The 13837-nt window shown below is 36.9% G+C and overlaps 1 protein-coding gene across 3 annotated transcripts in view; it reads left to right on the forward strand.

The window, feature by feature from the left end:
* Positions 1–12892, forward strand: part of LOC129280980 (eukaryotic translation initiation factor 3 subunit E-like) — a 38115-nt gene extending 25223 nt beyond the window's left edge. The window contains exons 6-14 of one of the 3 annotated variants that reach the window (XR_010296346.1): positions 228–365; positions 1344–1471; positions 2710–2830; positions 3191–3292; positions 4086–4195; positions 6457–6559; positions 7044–7190; positions 10139–10332; positions 12218–12892. Coding sequence is in view for 2 of the 3 variants with exons in the window: in XM_054916974.2 (XP_054772949.2) it covers positions 228–365; positions 1344–1471; positions 2710–2830; positions 3191–3292; positions 4086–4195; positions 6457–6559; positions 7044–7190; positions 10139–10177 (888 nt within the window). In the remaining variant the exon portion in view is untranslated. Of the gene's footprint in view, positions 1–227; positions 366–1343; positions 1472–2709; positions 2831–3190; positions 3293–4085; positions 4196–6456; positions 6560–7043; positions 7203–10138 lie in introns of all 3 variants that reach the window. The other 2 variants (XM_064112544.1, XM_054916974.2) reach the window with 2 other exon arrangements.
* The last annotated feature ends 945 nt before the right edge of the window (positions 12893–13837 follow it).

Raw genomic sequence — 13837 nt, forward strand, 5'->3', positions numbered from 1 at the left:
GGCGCTAGCGCGATCGGCGGCCGAGATCTCAGGGGGGGGGTTGAATCAACCCCCCCCCCCCGGCCACAGAACAGCCAAAAAAGCCCGGTCTAGTTAGGGTTAAGATGATACCTTCTCATTCCTGTCTTTCATCTTTAGACGAGGTCCTATTATACAAAGAATGCAAACTTTTGAAAACAAGAAATTTCATTATTGTCATATATTGTTATTTCTGTATTGGTATTTAGGTCCCACCATCTGATCCCAAGTCTACCAGTTCACTATGGGGTAAGCTGGCCTCTGAGATTCTTATGCAGAACTGGGAGGGAGCTCTGGAAGATCTCAACAAGCTGCAAGAGGTCATTGACCCTCAAGATAAAATGGACGTAAGTATCGTACAGCAGACTGAGACCAGGGGAGCATTTTATCAATATTTTAGTGAGAGAAGTTGTGAGATAGCAACTTTCCTTGATTTTGATTGGCTGAGAAGCACTGTAACTATGGTTACCGTCAGATAAAATGTTTGACAAGTCCCGTCATGAAACCCTCTGCTGGAGAGCCTTTCATGAACATTTTCTTCTGACAAGTAGTTAGATCTTACAACTTTCCTTGACTTTGATTAGCCGAGAAGCATTGTTACTTGGGCAAATTTTGTATAAAACAAGACTTGTTGGGGAAAAAAAACATTTGACAAGTCCTTTCACGAAACACATAGGCCCAAATTCACAAATGTGGTTTTGAAAACCCACGGTTGAATCAATGGTTTATGCAGATTTCCTGTATAAATTACGCTTAATTTAGCGCGTATCGGGCGCGTGTATAAAAAATGTCCAGTGCTGATGCGCGCTTTTGTCACAGTGCGCCAAATTGACACCTGTTACCATGGTTAGATACGCTATTTTATTCATGAGTCCACTGTTTGAAGAGGGGACTCATGAATAAAAACAGTGGACTCATGAATAAAATAGCGTGGATAACCACGGCAACAGGCGTCAATTTGGCGCACTGTGACAAAAGCGCACATCAGCATTGGACATTTTTTAATATACGCGGTAAATTAAGCGTAATTTATACAGGAAATCTGCATAAACCATGGACTCAACCGTGGGTTTTCAAAACCACATTTGTGAATTCGGGCCATAAAGTACACATACTCCAGAATTATGAAGGGCTGTTCTACCAAATACAGCCAGTGATGTATGATGTGTTGAGGGTGTCAAGAATGCCTCCAATATGAAAATAGTTTCTTTTGAAGTGTACAGGCAAAAATCTGAGAAAAAACATTGTGTTCAGTTCATATTTCCATTGGGGAAATTGGTTATACTTGACTGCATCATTTCGTTTTTCCTTTCCTCCTCCTGCAGTCTCACTTCATCACTCCACTGCAGTCATTACAGCAGAGGACTTGGCTGATCCATTGGAGTCTCTTTGTATACTTCAACCATCCCGACGGCAGGGATCTCATCATCGACAAGTTCCTCTACCAACCAGCGTAAGTAGACGCTTCGCAAGCTTTCAATTTATAATTCAACCACAACATGAAATATAAATATAAACCAGGGGTGTGAGAGTTAAGATTTTTATCTGATTTCAGATTTTTTTTGTTTTGATTTTCAGCTTAATTTCAGCTTATTTTTGGCCTTCCTCTGTACAAAAAGTATGGGAGCTCTTTCTATTTCAGACTTTTTCAACACTCTTCAGCTTTTTTCAGATCTTTTTATTTGTGACCACTCACACCCCTGATAAACAATTAAAAATTAGAACACAAAATATGGCTTGGGTCATAAAAAACAGATTGGTTGGTTCAGAATGCTTGCTTTTGATTTTTGTGTGTGTGTAACTTGTCACTAAAAGTCTCCCCCAAAGATAATACATTTATACAACGTGTGGAAGCGTCACGATGTACAATGCAGTGGTGCCGAATCTTTCTTGTAATGAGAGGATTGTGTGTTAGAACCCCACCATGGCCTATCGTCCTCTGGCAAGGCGTAAATCCATATTTTGCTTCTCTCCAACCAGGAGTTAAATAATAATAATATGCAACATTTATATAGCACTTTATACAAATGTTTCTAAGCGCTGCATACTATTACCCCGGCTTTAGCACGGCTATCCTGATTGGACACTCGAGCATTCAAGAAATTCCTTCCTACCAGGTACCCATTTACTACACCTGGGTGGAGAGTGGCAAATGTAAATAAACGCCTTGCCAAAGGACGCGAGGGCTGGGGTGGGATTTGAACCCCGGACCTTGTGGTTCAAAGTCCGGAGAACTATCCACCGAGCCACAACACAGCTAGGATGCAAAAGCCTAGGTAATAAGCCTGGCATTAGAGTTTGAAAACACTTCTTGTAATACTCCCTTGGGAGTTGAGAAAGTGCATACTTTGTGGGGTATTATAAGAACTATGTAATGTGGGCTATAATAAGAACTATTCATCATTGTCACACATTGTATAGATACCTGAATGCAATCCAGTTTATGTGTTCTCACATCCTGCAATATGGGGGTATAATAAGAACTATTCACCTTTGTTACACATTATGTAGATACCTGAATGCAATCCAGACCATGTGTCCTCACTTCCTGCAATGTGGGGTATAATAAGAACTATTCCATCATTGTCACTCATTGTATAGATACCTGAATGCAATTCAGACCATGTGTCCTCGCATCTTGTGTTATGGTGTATAATAAGAACTATTCCATCATTGTCACACATTGTATAGATACCTGAATGCAATCCAGACCATGTGTCCTCACATCCTGCGTTACCTGACTACAGCTGTCATCACCAACAAGGGTAGGAGAAGACAGGTTCTCAAAGATCTAGTCAGAGCTATCCAACAGGTAAATAGCCACATTCTTCTAAATGAAAACGATAGTCCCCCTTATATAAGTCAACTTTTCATAGGTTATTTCCTTAAGATGATATCAAGAAGACTCCTCTCTAATTTTTTTTTAGTCATGAACAGACAGAATTCAGGCCTCGTTGTATAAAAGTTAACATTATGGTAACTTTGCCATCCAATGGTAACTTGAACGGATCCTTGATTTTGATTGGCTGTTGATCAGCGTTACCATGGTAGTTAACATGGCAAAGGTACCATTTTATGCAACGGGGCCCTGATGTCTAGTCTGGTTTCTTGTATCATTCTAAATCGAGTGTAATAATAGTAATACTTCTACTTTTTTGTACATTGTAAACAGGAGTCGTACACCTACAGAGATCCCATCACAGAGTTTGTGGAATGCCTCTATGTAAACTTTGACTTTGATGGAGCTCAACAGAAGCTTAGAGAATGTGAAAAGGTGAGTATTATTGCAGAATGGTGCCACTGGTGTTGTTTCATGTGGTCCTTGGCCCTGTCTTACAAAGAGTTACGATTTATTCAACCAACCACAACTATGGAAACCATCACCATCTAAAATACATGTTGGTTAAAATATTTTCTAGGTATGATGTATATTCCTACTTTCACTGTTTTCTTGACAATTCAGTATGCTTCTTTGTTTTCAAAGGACATTGTGCAAATGTCATACAGAAAAACTTATGACATTGATGGGTTTCTATATACTTCAGGTTGATCAGATCAATCGTAACTCTTTGTAAGACTGGGCCCTGGTTTTCAAACGTGGGTGGTGCGCATTATTCTTATACAGGTGGGGGGGGGGGGAGTCTATATAATCTGGGAATTTTAATAAAATAAAAAAAAAGGTTTAGAATTAGCTTACATGACTAAGCATACTCGTTTCAGTACTCTTTATTCATATGATTCTTTCTTTTCTCCTTTTTTTCCTTTTGAATTTATGCTCACTTTGAAAGTCATGGGGGGGGGGGGGAGGGGTAACTGGCTGTGCTACCTGATACTGGCCCAGCTCACAAAACTTAATGTTAATTTTGGAGAAGTTGATTTCATTTATTAAGAGCAGATACATTTCATTGATGAACTTGATGATGAACTAGTTTTTTTTTGTGTTCCTTATCTCGTTTTACCTTGAGGAAAATATGACGTGTAATTAATTGTGTGACCTGGCAAGCATATTATGACATTTTTCGAGCCTCAATAAAATCAAGTTTACAAAAAAAACTTTTCTTCCATAGGTGCTTGTCAATGACTTCTTTCTGGTAGCCTGCCTTCAAGACTTCATCGAGAATGCAAGGCTCTTCATCTTCGAGACTTTCTGTCGTATCCACAATTGCATCAGTATCAAGTAAGTCTTGAGAGAAGAAATTTGGCTCGAGGCCTGGTTGAGATCTACTCATTAAAACATGCTTGGAGCTTTTTTGTGATGTTGAACAACCAAATGCACTCACCACCATGAAAAAAAACCCAATAAGCAGAAATTTTATTGTCCTGGTTTTGAATTCTGATGAAAAAAAATAATGGGGATACATAGCTTAGAAGTTATATGTAACCTGTAATGTTTAGATTGAAAAAAAAATTGTAAACCACATGTCGTTGTGTCAGTGCAAGAACGCCCTTAATATCACACTTTTGTGCATCACATGGACGCAAAAACACCCTTAGCAGCACACATAAGTGCATTGCGTAAGGATGTTTCTGCACCGATGTGGGCATTCTTGCACCAACACCGCGATTTTACCCTCACATTTTAATAGATGAAAGACTGATGTCCTACGTTTAAGAAAATACTAAATATCAAAGAGTTGATTTTCAACCCTTTCTTGTTTTGGCTATTTACACTAATAGGTACATCTTTGGAAGAGGTTAATAAAATAGAGATCATAATGACCCCAAATGGCCTCAGTTCAGTGTCCGGAATTTATGGTCCTCTGTGAAAGGAATTTTTGAGATGTTTTTCCCTGAGGCCTAAACCCTTGCCCCTATGCCAGTCAAATTGGAGGAAATGTGAACAGACGACAAAAGTTACAAAAGTTGATCAAATGCTCTCCAGTCATGTTTTTTTTTTTTTTTTTTACAATAGATTCATTCAGAACATCATACTAAGCATTATGAATTATTTGTGAAACTACCCCTAGGGACAGTGATTTTCCGTTTCAAAAAATTGCCTTTTCCGTTTCAGAAAATCTCAAATTCCGTTTCAGCATGTCAGAAAACGGAAATTCCGTTTCCCCATAGACTTTGTACACACGGAAATGTGACAATTCCGTAATACACATTTACATGCACACTCGCACTGGTCAAAATTTGTATCTGCTACTGTACCAACAACACAATAAAATCCGTTCTAATCGGATCTATGCGGGTGAATAAAATATTTTAACACACCCATTTTGCATGCATACATCCTCACCTTTCATATTATTAGCATTATTTCACGGTGAAATGATATTTCATCGATAATTTTGGGGGTTTTTGGACATCGTTATCATCAGTCATCGTCTTTTCCCAATCCGCCATCTTGGATTTTAAGACCACGATATCGTGCTGTTACATCTTCAAACGTAGAGGGCAGCAACACACAACTGTGTACGTACATGTAGTTGAACGATACATGTGTGCATGTGAAGCCCAACGTCAACCCGGCCGGCCGGGTACGGTACCGGGTACGGTGCGGGGTACAATCGAGTGTGCTGATGTCAAGTGCAGTCACGATGTGTGAATTGTCATGATAGTAGCGAAGTGAGATCGTGTTTTCTGGTTTTTTTTGGCCATTTAATATTCTCATTTTGTTGTGATTTTGGAGTAATTTCTGTCGCTATTCTGTGTATTTTGAGGGAAAATACGTTTTCCGTGATTTTCCGTTTGAAATGCCATTTTCCGTTTCAAAAGGCCCTTTCCGTGAATTCCGTCCGTTTTCCGCGATCGCGGAAAATCACTGTCCCTATACCCCCATCCTGGAGACATGATCAAAGTACACCCTGCAGGCCATGAGTGTTTAGAGCCATATCAAATCCATTGATTGGCCATATCTGGTTTGCAAAGATTAATAGAGGAGTGAAGCTTTCCTGCTCATCTGATTCAGTGATGGGCTGGCTATACAACACTCCTACATGGCATAACCTAGCTTGGGTGAAAACACTGTATTTGATCAAATAGTAGTTGCTGGTCATCGCATTTATGTTTGCTCCGATTGGGACGCTGTGCACCATTGAAAACACTAAATGACCAGTCTTTTAAAGTCGCTCTTAACTTACGAACAGCTTTGTGAAATGGCTCCCAGATCAGATCAGACCAAATCAAATCAAATCTATGACCATAATGAGATGGTAACAATTATTAACCATGATTCTAAAGCTTTTCTCTTGATAACCAACCGCAATCATTCAAGAAACCCAATAATTTTCTCCTTTCTCTCTTATGCGTCAGCATTTAAGTGTGACTCTAAGTCATACTTAAATCTTCGTGAAAAAACCCGTATCAGATCAGACCAAACCAAGTCAAATGACCACAGGAAATGGTAACAATTAACCATGATTTTAAAGCGTTCATCTCGATAACCCACTGCAGATAGCCTAAGTGACCCTTTCTCCTTTCTTTCTTACATAGCATGTTAGCAGAGAAGTTGAACATGAATCCTGATGAGGCTGAGAGGTGGATAGTCAATCTAATCAGGAATGCCAGACTAGATGCTAAACTTGACTCAAAACTGGTAAGTTATACTTAACCTTATATATAGTATGCCAGAGTAAAATTTTTAACCACTGTTCAAACAAAAATTGAAAGCGTAAACGTTTGCATATTTTGACAAACGTTCAATCGTATGGGGAAAAAAAATTCCCCCCAAAATTTTTGAAAATTTGCATGTCACATCTTGAATTATGAAATGGCCATCTATTGTCCATGTCACCTTGAATTTATTTTGATTTAGTTGGAAACTATCAAAATGAGGTATACTACATGTACCTTCATTCTTGACTCTGAAAGATCCATTTCAGTTCATGTCACTATAACCCTTTTGAACTGTTTTCCCACTGCCCCAACCATGCTATTATTACCCTTCTCTTTTCTAGGTAAATAAGAATGATTATTTTTTTCAGAAATAATTTTACCTGTACTCATTGCAAGGAGTTTAAAGATCTCGGAATCAAAGTTTCTCCAAAACACAATAGTTTGTATTTTTCTTCCGTTTATAGGGTCATGTCGTCATGGGAACGCAGAACGTATCGCCATACCAACAGGTGATAGAGAAGACAAAGAACCTGATCCATAGAAACCAGCTCATCATAGTCAACTTAGAGAAGAAAGAAAACCAGCTTAAACAGCTAACTAATGCACAACAGGTAAGCCAATCGGTGACACGACATTTGCTCCGGCAACAATGGATCCGGTGCTTTATTTCGTCTAAGAAATATGGTTAGGGTTAGCGTTTCAAAAGGGTTTTATGTCAGGTTAAGGGTTAGGTTTAAAATGGTGTTAAATCCAGGGTTGAAGTTGGTCATTCCATTAGTGTGTAGAATTTACAACGGAGTAATTCTTGCTGGAGCAACTGTCAAGGAACCGGCCAATCAGCCGCTATTGTGATCCCATTCAAATTTTGCATTATTTTGTATTAAAGATCTGTGGTCCAGCTGAGTGATTAGTGCTCAGAGAGGGATACCAGGGGCCCCATCTTTCAAAGAGTTGCGATTGATAAGATCAATCGCAACTATGGAAAGCCAGCAAAGTCAACATATAAAATGCATGTTTGTTCAAAATATTTTCTAGACGTATGATGTACATTCATAAATTCATCGATTTCTTGACAATTTTGTGCGTACTCCTTTCTTTTCAAAGGACATTTTGCAAATTTCCTGTAGAAAAAATTGACACTGATGGATTTCCATAGAGATACGATTGATTGGATCAATCGTAATTCTTTGTAAGACGGGGCCTTGAAGTATTGAACAAATTGAAGATGAGTGTAGTATTGTCTCATACGAGTGGAATATTTTTGGTCTCCCATGAAGAAAAGCCATCCATTATAATTATTATCTTTAGTGATCATTATAAATGTGACCAGGCATTGTTGTGCTTTATTATCTATGTATGGTGTTTTAACGATGCACCAAAACCGTGTATTTTGGTCTGCATGATTTGCCTGTGCAGTGTGTGAGCGTCTTGCACAAAGCACCAAAATCGGATGAATATCAAATTCGACTATGCAAAGCACACTGCTCAATATGGTACCGTAGTGCACGATCAAATTCGATATTGCAAAGGCAAATAATCCGGAACAAAATACACACCACAGAGCTGCCAAGTAGTACGATTTTTCCGTATTTAGTACGTTTTTGCAACCAAAATACGGCAGTACGTTTTTTCTTTAAAAAATAATTTTTTGTATTAAAAAAAAAAAAAAAAAAAAAAATTCATCTCTATATGTCTCTATTTCATAAAACATACACAAATATGGTTATAAGATCAATGTAATTTCAGGTAACTTGTTTTTTTTTCAATCATTTTGTAAAAACCAGGGTGAGATATACACAAGTTTTAATGTTTTTTTTTTTCATCTGCAAGAGCAGTGCACATTTTAGCTTGCATGCAGCTTGAGCGCCGTGATGGGCGAGTGCGCCAAGCATTTTATTATGAAATACACTTTTTTGGGGAAAAATACAAAATATTTATCTCACACGGTAAAAATACTGATTTTTTTGTCAAAATACTGATTTTGGGGGATAAGAATACTGAAAATGCAAAATACAACTTGGCAGCTCTGACACCATTAAAAGGCGTTATCGTGGAGAGTTCTGTAACTGCAAACCATGTGTATTATTTGAGCCATATCAGATCCATTGGTTGGTCATAGCTGGTTTGCAAAGATCAATAGAGGAGTGAAGCTTTCCTGCCCATCTGATTCAGTGATGGGCTGGCTATACAACTCTCCTACATAGTGTGTTATCAACATCACATCAAGCCATGACATAAGATGGATATCATTTGGTGGTTTTAAACCACATCGATCACAAGAATCCCTGTTGAATTACAAGAACTATTTCAGGCTAAAAATACCTGTTGATTATATTCGCATTCACACTGCCCTGAAACATACCCTTCGGAATAAATTCCTAAAGTTACAAGCATGCGCAGTATGGTCTGAGAAGCAAGCAAGGCGCAAGATTTTAAATTGCTATCTTAGCAGCCACTTACAGCACCCACGCCCAACTACACGCTGGGCTAATAGTTCCTGTAAATTTGCTTTCACATTGCCCAAATACCTGAGACCTTGGAAAAATCTTTGCGAAAGTTCTTAGTGGGTATTTTCTTTAGGGGAGATTATGTGTTATTTGCTTTCACACTGCCAAAATTACCTGGTATTTTCTGATCGGGGAACTGACGAACTCCGAGGCAATCTGAAACCACCTATAGAGGCAATCTGAAACCACCAAAAGAGGCAAAGGAATTTTAATATTAGGGGAGTGATTCATGGAACTAATGGCCAGTGAATTTCACTAACTACTTCATTGGCAAGTGACCCACTGCACAACAGTACTTTACCTTGGCCGTGGCCTGCTATTTTATTTTCCAACCATACGGAAATAAAGTTGTGTCAAACGAGAAAAAAAAGACACGGTAAATAGAACAACTGTGACTGAATAATTTAAATTTCCCCTGTACATGCTTCATCGGGAAATTATGAATTATTAAATCAACAACATCATAGTCAGTGCGCAAAGTGCATAGCATAAAAAGGCAAAATGCTAAGAGTTAAAGCTCATTCTCTCTCACTTTCCCTTTTGCACTTGTGCACTCCACATAGTTCTTGCTTGTTGCCTCTTTGTGTAATGGCTTACTATGATGATGATTATTTAATAATTTTATAATTTCCTGATTAAGCCTTGGGAAAAAATTGATTAGATTTTCTCTCTCTAAGGGGGTGTTGCAAAAAAATATCTGCGATCAATTGCAAGTATTCTGTTGCAATTTTACAACTGATAGATCAACGTTAGCTGTAGCAAATCAGATTAAACTTCTTGTTTCAAGGAGCAAATTAGCAATCAATCACTAATTTGAAATTAACTGCAAGAGATATGATTGATTTAGGGACCAAATATTGACTTGCAATTGATCGCAAGTTTTTTGCAACACCCCGTTACAGTTGTTTTATTTATTTACTTTGGTTTTTTTTTCATTAATACAACTGCAATGGCCACAGGATCATCATTTACATTGATATTTGTGTCATGTCTTTTTTGCTAGAATAAAACAATCATTTCCTTCTGTATTTTCTCTTTCTTTTTATCTGTAGCAACCGGTGCCCCAACCCTGGGCTCCTGAAAACTACTGAGGGCGCCATCACCCACCAACCATCTAGAGCTAGGATCGCGTAATTTATTTATCCCTTTCTCTACTTATTCTAATTGTATGTGAAGTCACGTTATGAATAGTCAAATTTACTCAAACTTTGACTGCATCTTTCCAATGTTAGGTTATATCTTCCATGTTTTCTGCATTAAATGTGTGTGGGGGAGATCTGGTGGAGTAAAGCTAATTTTCTTTTCTATTCATAAGGACCATTACTCGTAGGCCTGTATGCTCGAAAGAGGTTGTAATTGTACCATGATACATAATAATAATAATTATTATAATAACCATGGACTATGCATATTTTTAAACATAATTACACTTATTTCATCATGTACACTATGAAAAGTACAATTAAATGAACGCTTTTGGCAAAGGGCGCTAAAAGGGAAGCGCGATTATACAAGAAATAGGCATAAACCATGGCTTTGCACCATGGTACAATTGAAACCTCTTTCAAGAATATGGGCCGTCCAGGCCAATTGTTCATATGAAACGCTATTCAGAACATCTTACTACGTAAATAGCTGGAGTAACATGCAATCATGAAAATTACCTTGCTATTGATAATAACTTCTATTTGTGGTGTATGACTGGGTTAGCAACAGAGCCTTGTAAGAAGCATGTTTCAGGATGGGGCTATGGCTTCATTATACAGAAATTAGTTGTATGTGTGAAGGAAGACCTGCCAACCAGTACGTTTTAGCCGTATTTAGTACGCTTTTGCAACCAAAATACGGCAGTACGTTTTTTCTTTGAAAAATACGTTTTTTTTTGTACTAAATCGTAATTTATTGAGAAAAATAATCTCTATATGTCTCTATTTCATAAAACGTACACAAATATGGTTATTAGATCAATGTAATTTCAGGTAACTTATTTTTTTTTCAATCATTTTGTTAAAACCAGGGTGAAGATGTACACATGTTTTAATGTTTTTTTTTCATCTGCAAGAGCAGTGCGCATTTAGCTTGCATGCAGCTTGAGTGCCGCGATGAGCGAGTGCGCCAAGCATTTTATTATGAAATACACTTTTTTTTGGGAAAAATACAGTTTTTTAAATCACAGAATACAGTTTTTCATTCCCAGAGGTTGGCAGGTCTGCATATTTATCTCACACGGTAAATTTTTTTGGTCAAAATACTGATTTTGGGGGATAAGAATACTGAAAATGAAAAATACAACTTGGCAGCTCTGTGTAGGACACATTGGTTGTCTATCGGTTGCATGTCTTATCGATTGAACCTCTGTACATTACTTCCTCCACCAAATGGTATGGTGTTATATATGTATAATCAACATTTGGATTAAAGGGATGGTCCGGGCTGAAAGTATTTATAGCTTAACAAATAGAGTAGAATTCACTGAGCAAAATGCCGAAAATTTCATCAAAATCGGATAACAAATAACAAAGTTATTGAATTTTAAAGTTTAGCAATATTTTGTGAAAACAGTCGTCATGAATATTCATTAGGTGGGCTGATGATGTCACATCTCCACTTGTTCTTTTGTATTTTATTATATGAAATTAGGTTTATTCAAATTTTTTCCTCTAAGAACTAGAAAAATTGAATTGACAATTGATTTAGTGCATTAGATATTTATTGCTGCAACTTATTTCATTATAAAAGAGACATATTATTCACACAAGTATGAAATAATGAAAAAAATATGATTTTATGTAATAACATAAGAAAACGGAAAGTGGAGATGTGACATCATCATCCCATCTAATGAATATCCATGACGACTGTTTTCACAAAATATTGCTAAACTTTAAACTTCAATAACTTTATTATTTGTTATCCGATTTTGATGAAATTTTCAGCATTTTGCTCAGTGAATTCAACTCTATGTATTAAGATATGAATATTTTCAGCCCGGACCATCCCTTTAATGCTATTCTATCACGAATAATCATGTTTTTGATACATCAGAAATTGAGGTATATGTTACTTTCCAATATCCAAATCAGAATTATGTTTAGAAAAAGGCAGGAGGGCTTCTGCTTTAACTCTACCAGGTCTCCCCTACATAATGTTAAGAATGATCAGATAAAGGCTAATTTATTGTTATTACAATTGTGTCCTGAAACCATGTGTAGACTAATATGAAATGTTTAATAGAATCTATGCATGGGTTACTTTGTCACAATTATCCATTTGTTTTCTTGAGCTAAATCCATTCCACTTTGTTCAGACCCAGTGCATTTTACCCCATTCCCTACTGAATTACACCCTTGGCAAACAGTTTGACCCCCCACCCACCCGAATGAGAATTTTGTCTTAAATAGTGGTAAACTTTTATGTGTTCATTTTAGACTTCAGTATACTTACCTTTAACTGAAAGGTACCCATTAGGATTTAAAGCCACTTTGATATTTCTAGCAATTGAGTTTGGCTAGAACTCTCCAAGCGAATGGAGAAAGGGCGCTGGAGGTCATTATCTTCCATGTCTCAAAGTTTCAATACAATATATTTTTCTGTTTATTTGAATTTCCTGAAGGTAATAATTTTTCCAGAAAATTTGTCCTCTGTTATTGTCATCATAAAGTACATTGTCATAATGTTGCTCTGTTCTTATTATGTTGACAAACTTGTCTACATCAGTTTATAAATTCCATTATGTTACCAAGATTTTACTTTTAAAAAGTATGTAGAATCTATGAGATATTGAATTAAATACATAATACAATCCACATTACTTTTGATTTAATTTTGTTATTTGTACACATAAGTGTGTTTAGCATTCTATACGTTGGCCTTCCATAGTTCCATTGTCAATTATTAGAGTCCCATAAAAGGGGAAGTTCACCCAAAGAAAAAGGTTTATTGTAAAAAAATATTAAAAAAAGGATTGGTGAAGGTTTGAGGAAAATCCATTAAAAATAGATTCAGAAAGTTATTTGAATTTTAAGTTTTTGATTTGTGATGTCACATATATGAGCAGCTGTCCCATACGTTATTAATATAAAATGCATACATTTCTATTATAATAATAATAATAATATAGGGTATTTATTTTGCGCACATATCCACCTTGTTAGGTGCTCAAGGCGCTCCTATATTACCCGGCTAAGCTAGGCGTTCATAGCGCACACAGCTTTTTAAGGAATTACTTCCTACCGGTACCCATTTACCTCACCTGGGTTGAGTGCAGCACATTGTGGATCAGTTTCTTTCATCTATATGATGAATGTTTTTTTTTTCTGTTAGGAGTGGGTGTGAAGTAATGTCTAGATTTACAATAAAACCTATTAAATTTTTGTTGAGGATATGACATTTCATTGATTTTTTTTTTTACTACACAGTATATGGTGAAGCTGCTCGCATATTACAACACAAGTCACAATAATAAAATTGTAAGAACTTTTTCAATCTGATAAATTTTCCTCAACCTTCAATGTTTTTCAGTATTTTTTCTGCTATTTTTACAATAAACCTTTTGTCAGGGTGAACTTCCAATTTAAATTCTGCAAACCAGGGCCCTGTTACACAAACCTTAGCGGTTGATCTGAGGGCTGATTTTAAAGATTAAGTACATTGTACAATCAATTGTACAAATCAACCTAACAATCACTGATATTTGTTTTACAGGCCCCTAGGCATTTTTTTCACTAATGGGGAGTTGCAAGAAACTTGCA

The sequence above is a fragment of the Lytechinus pictus genome, chromosome 17, assembly GCF_037042905.1.
Source record: "Lytechinus pictus isolate F3 Inbred chromosome 17, Lp3.0, whole genome shotgun sequence".
Taxonomy (NCBI): domain Eukaryota; kingdom Metazoa; phylum Echinodermata; class Echinoidea; order Temnopleuroida; family Toxopneustidae; genus Lytechinus; species Lytechinus pictus.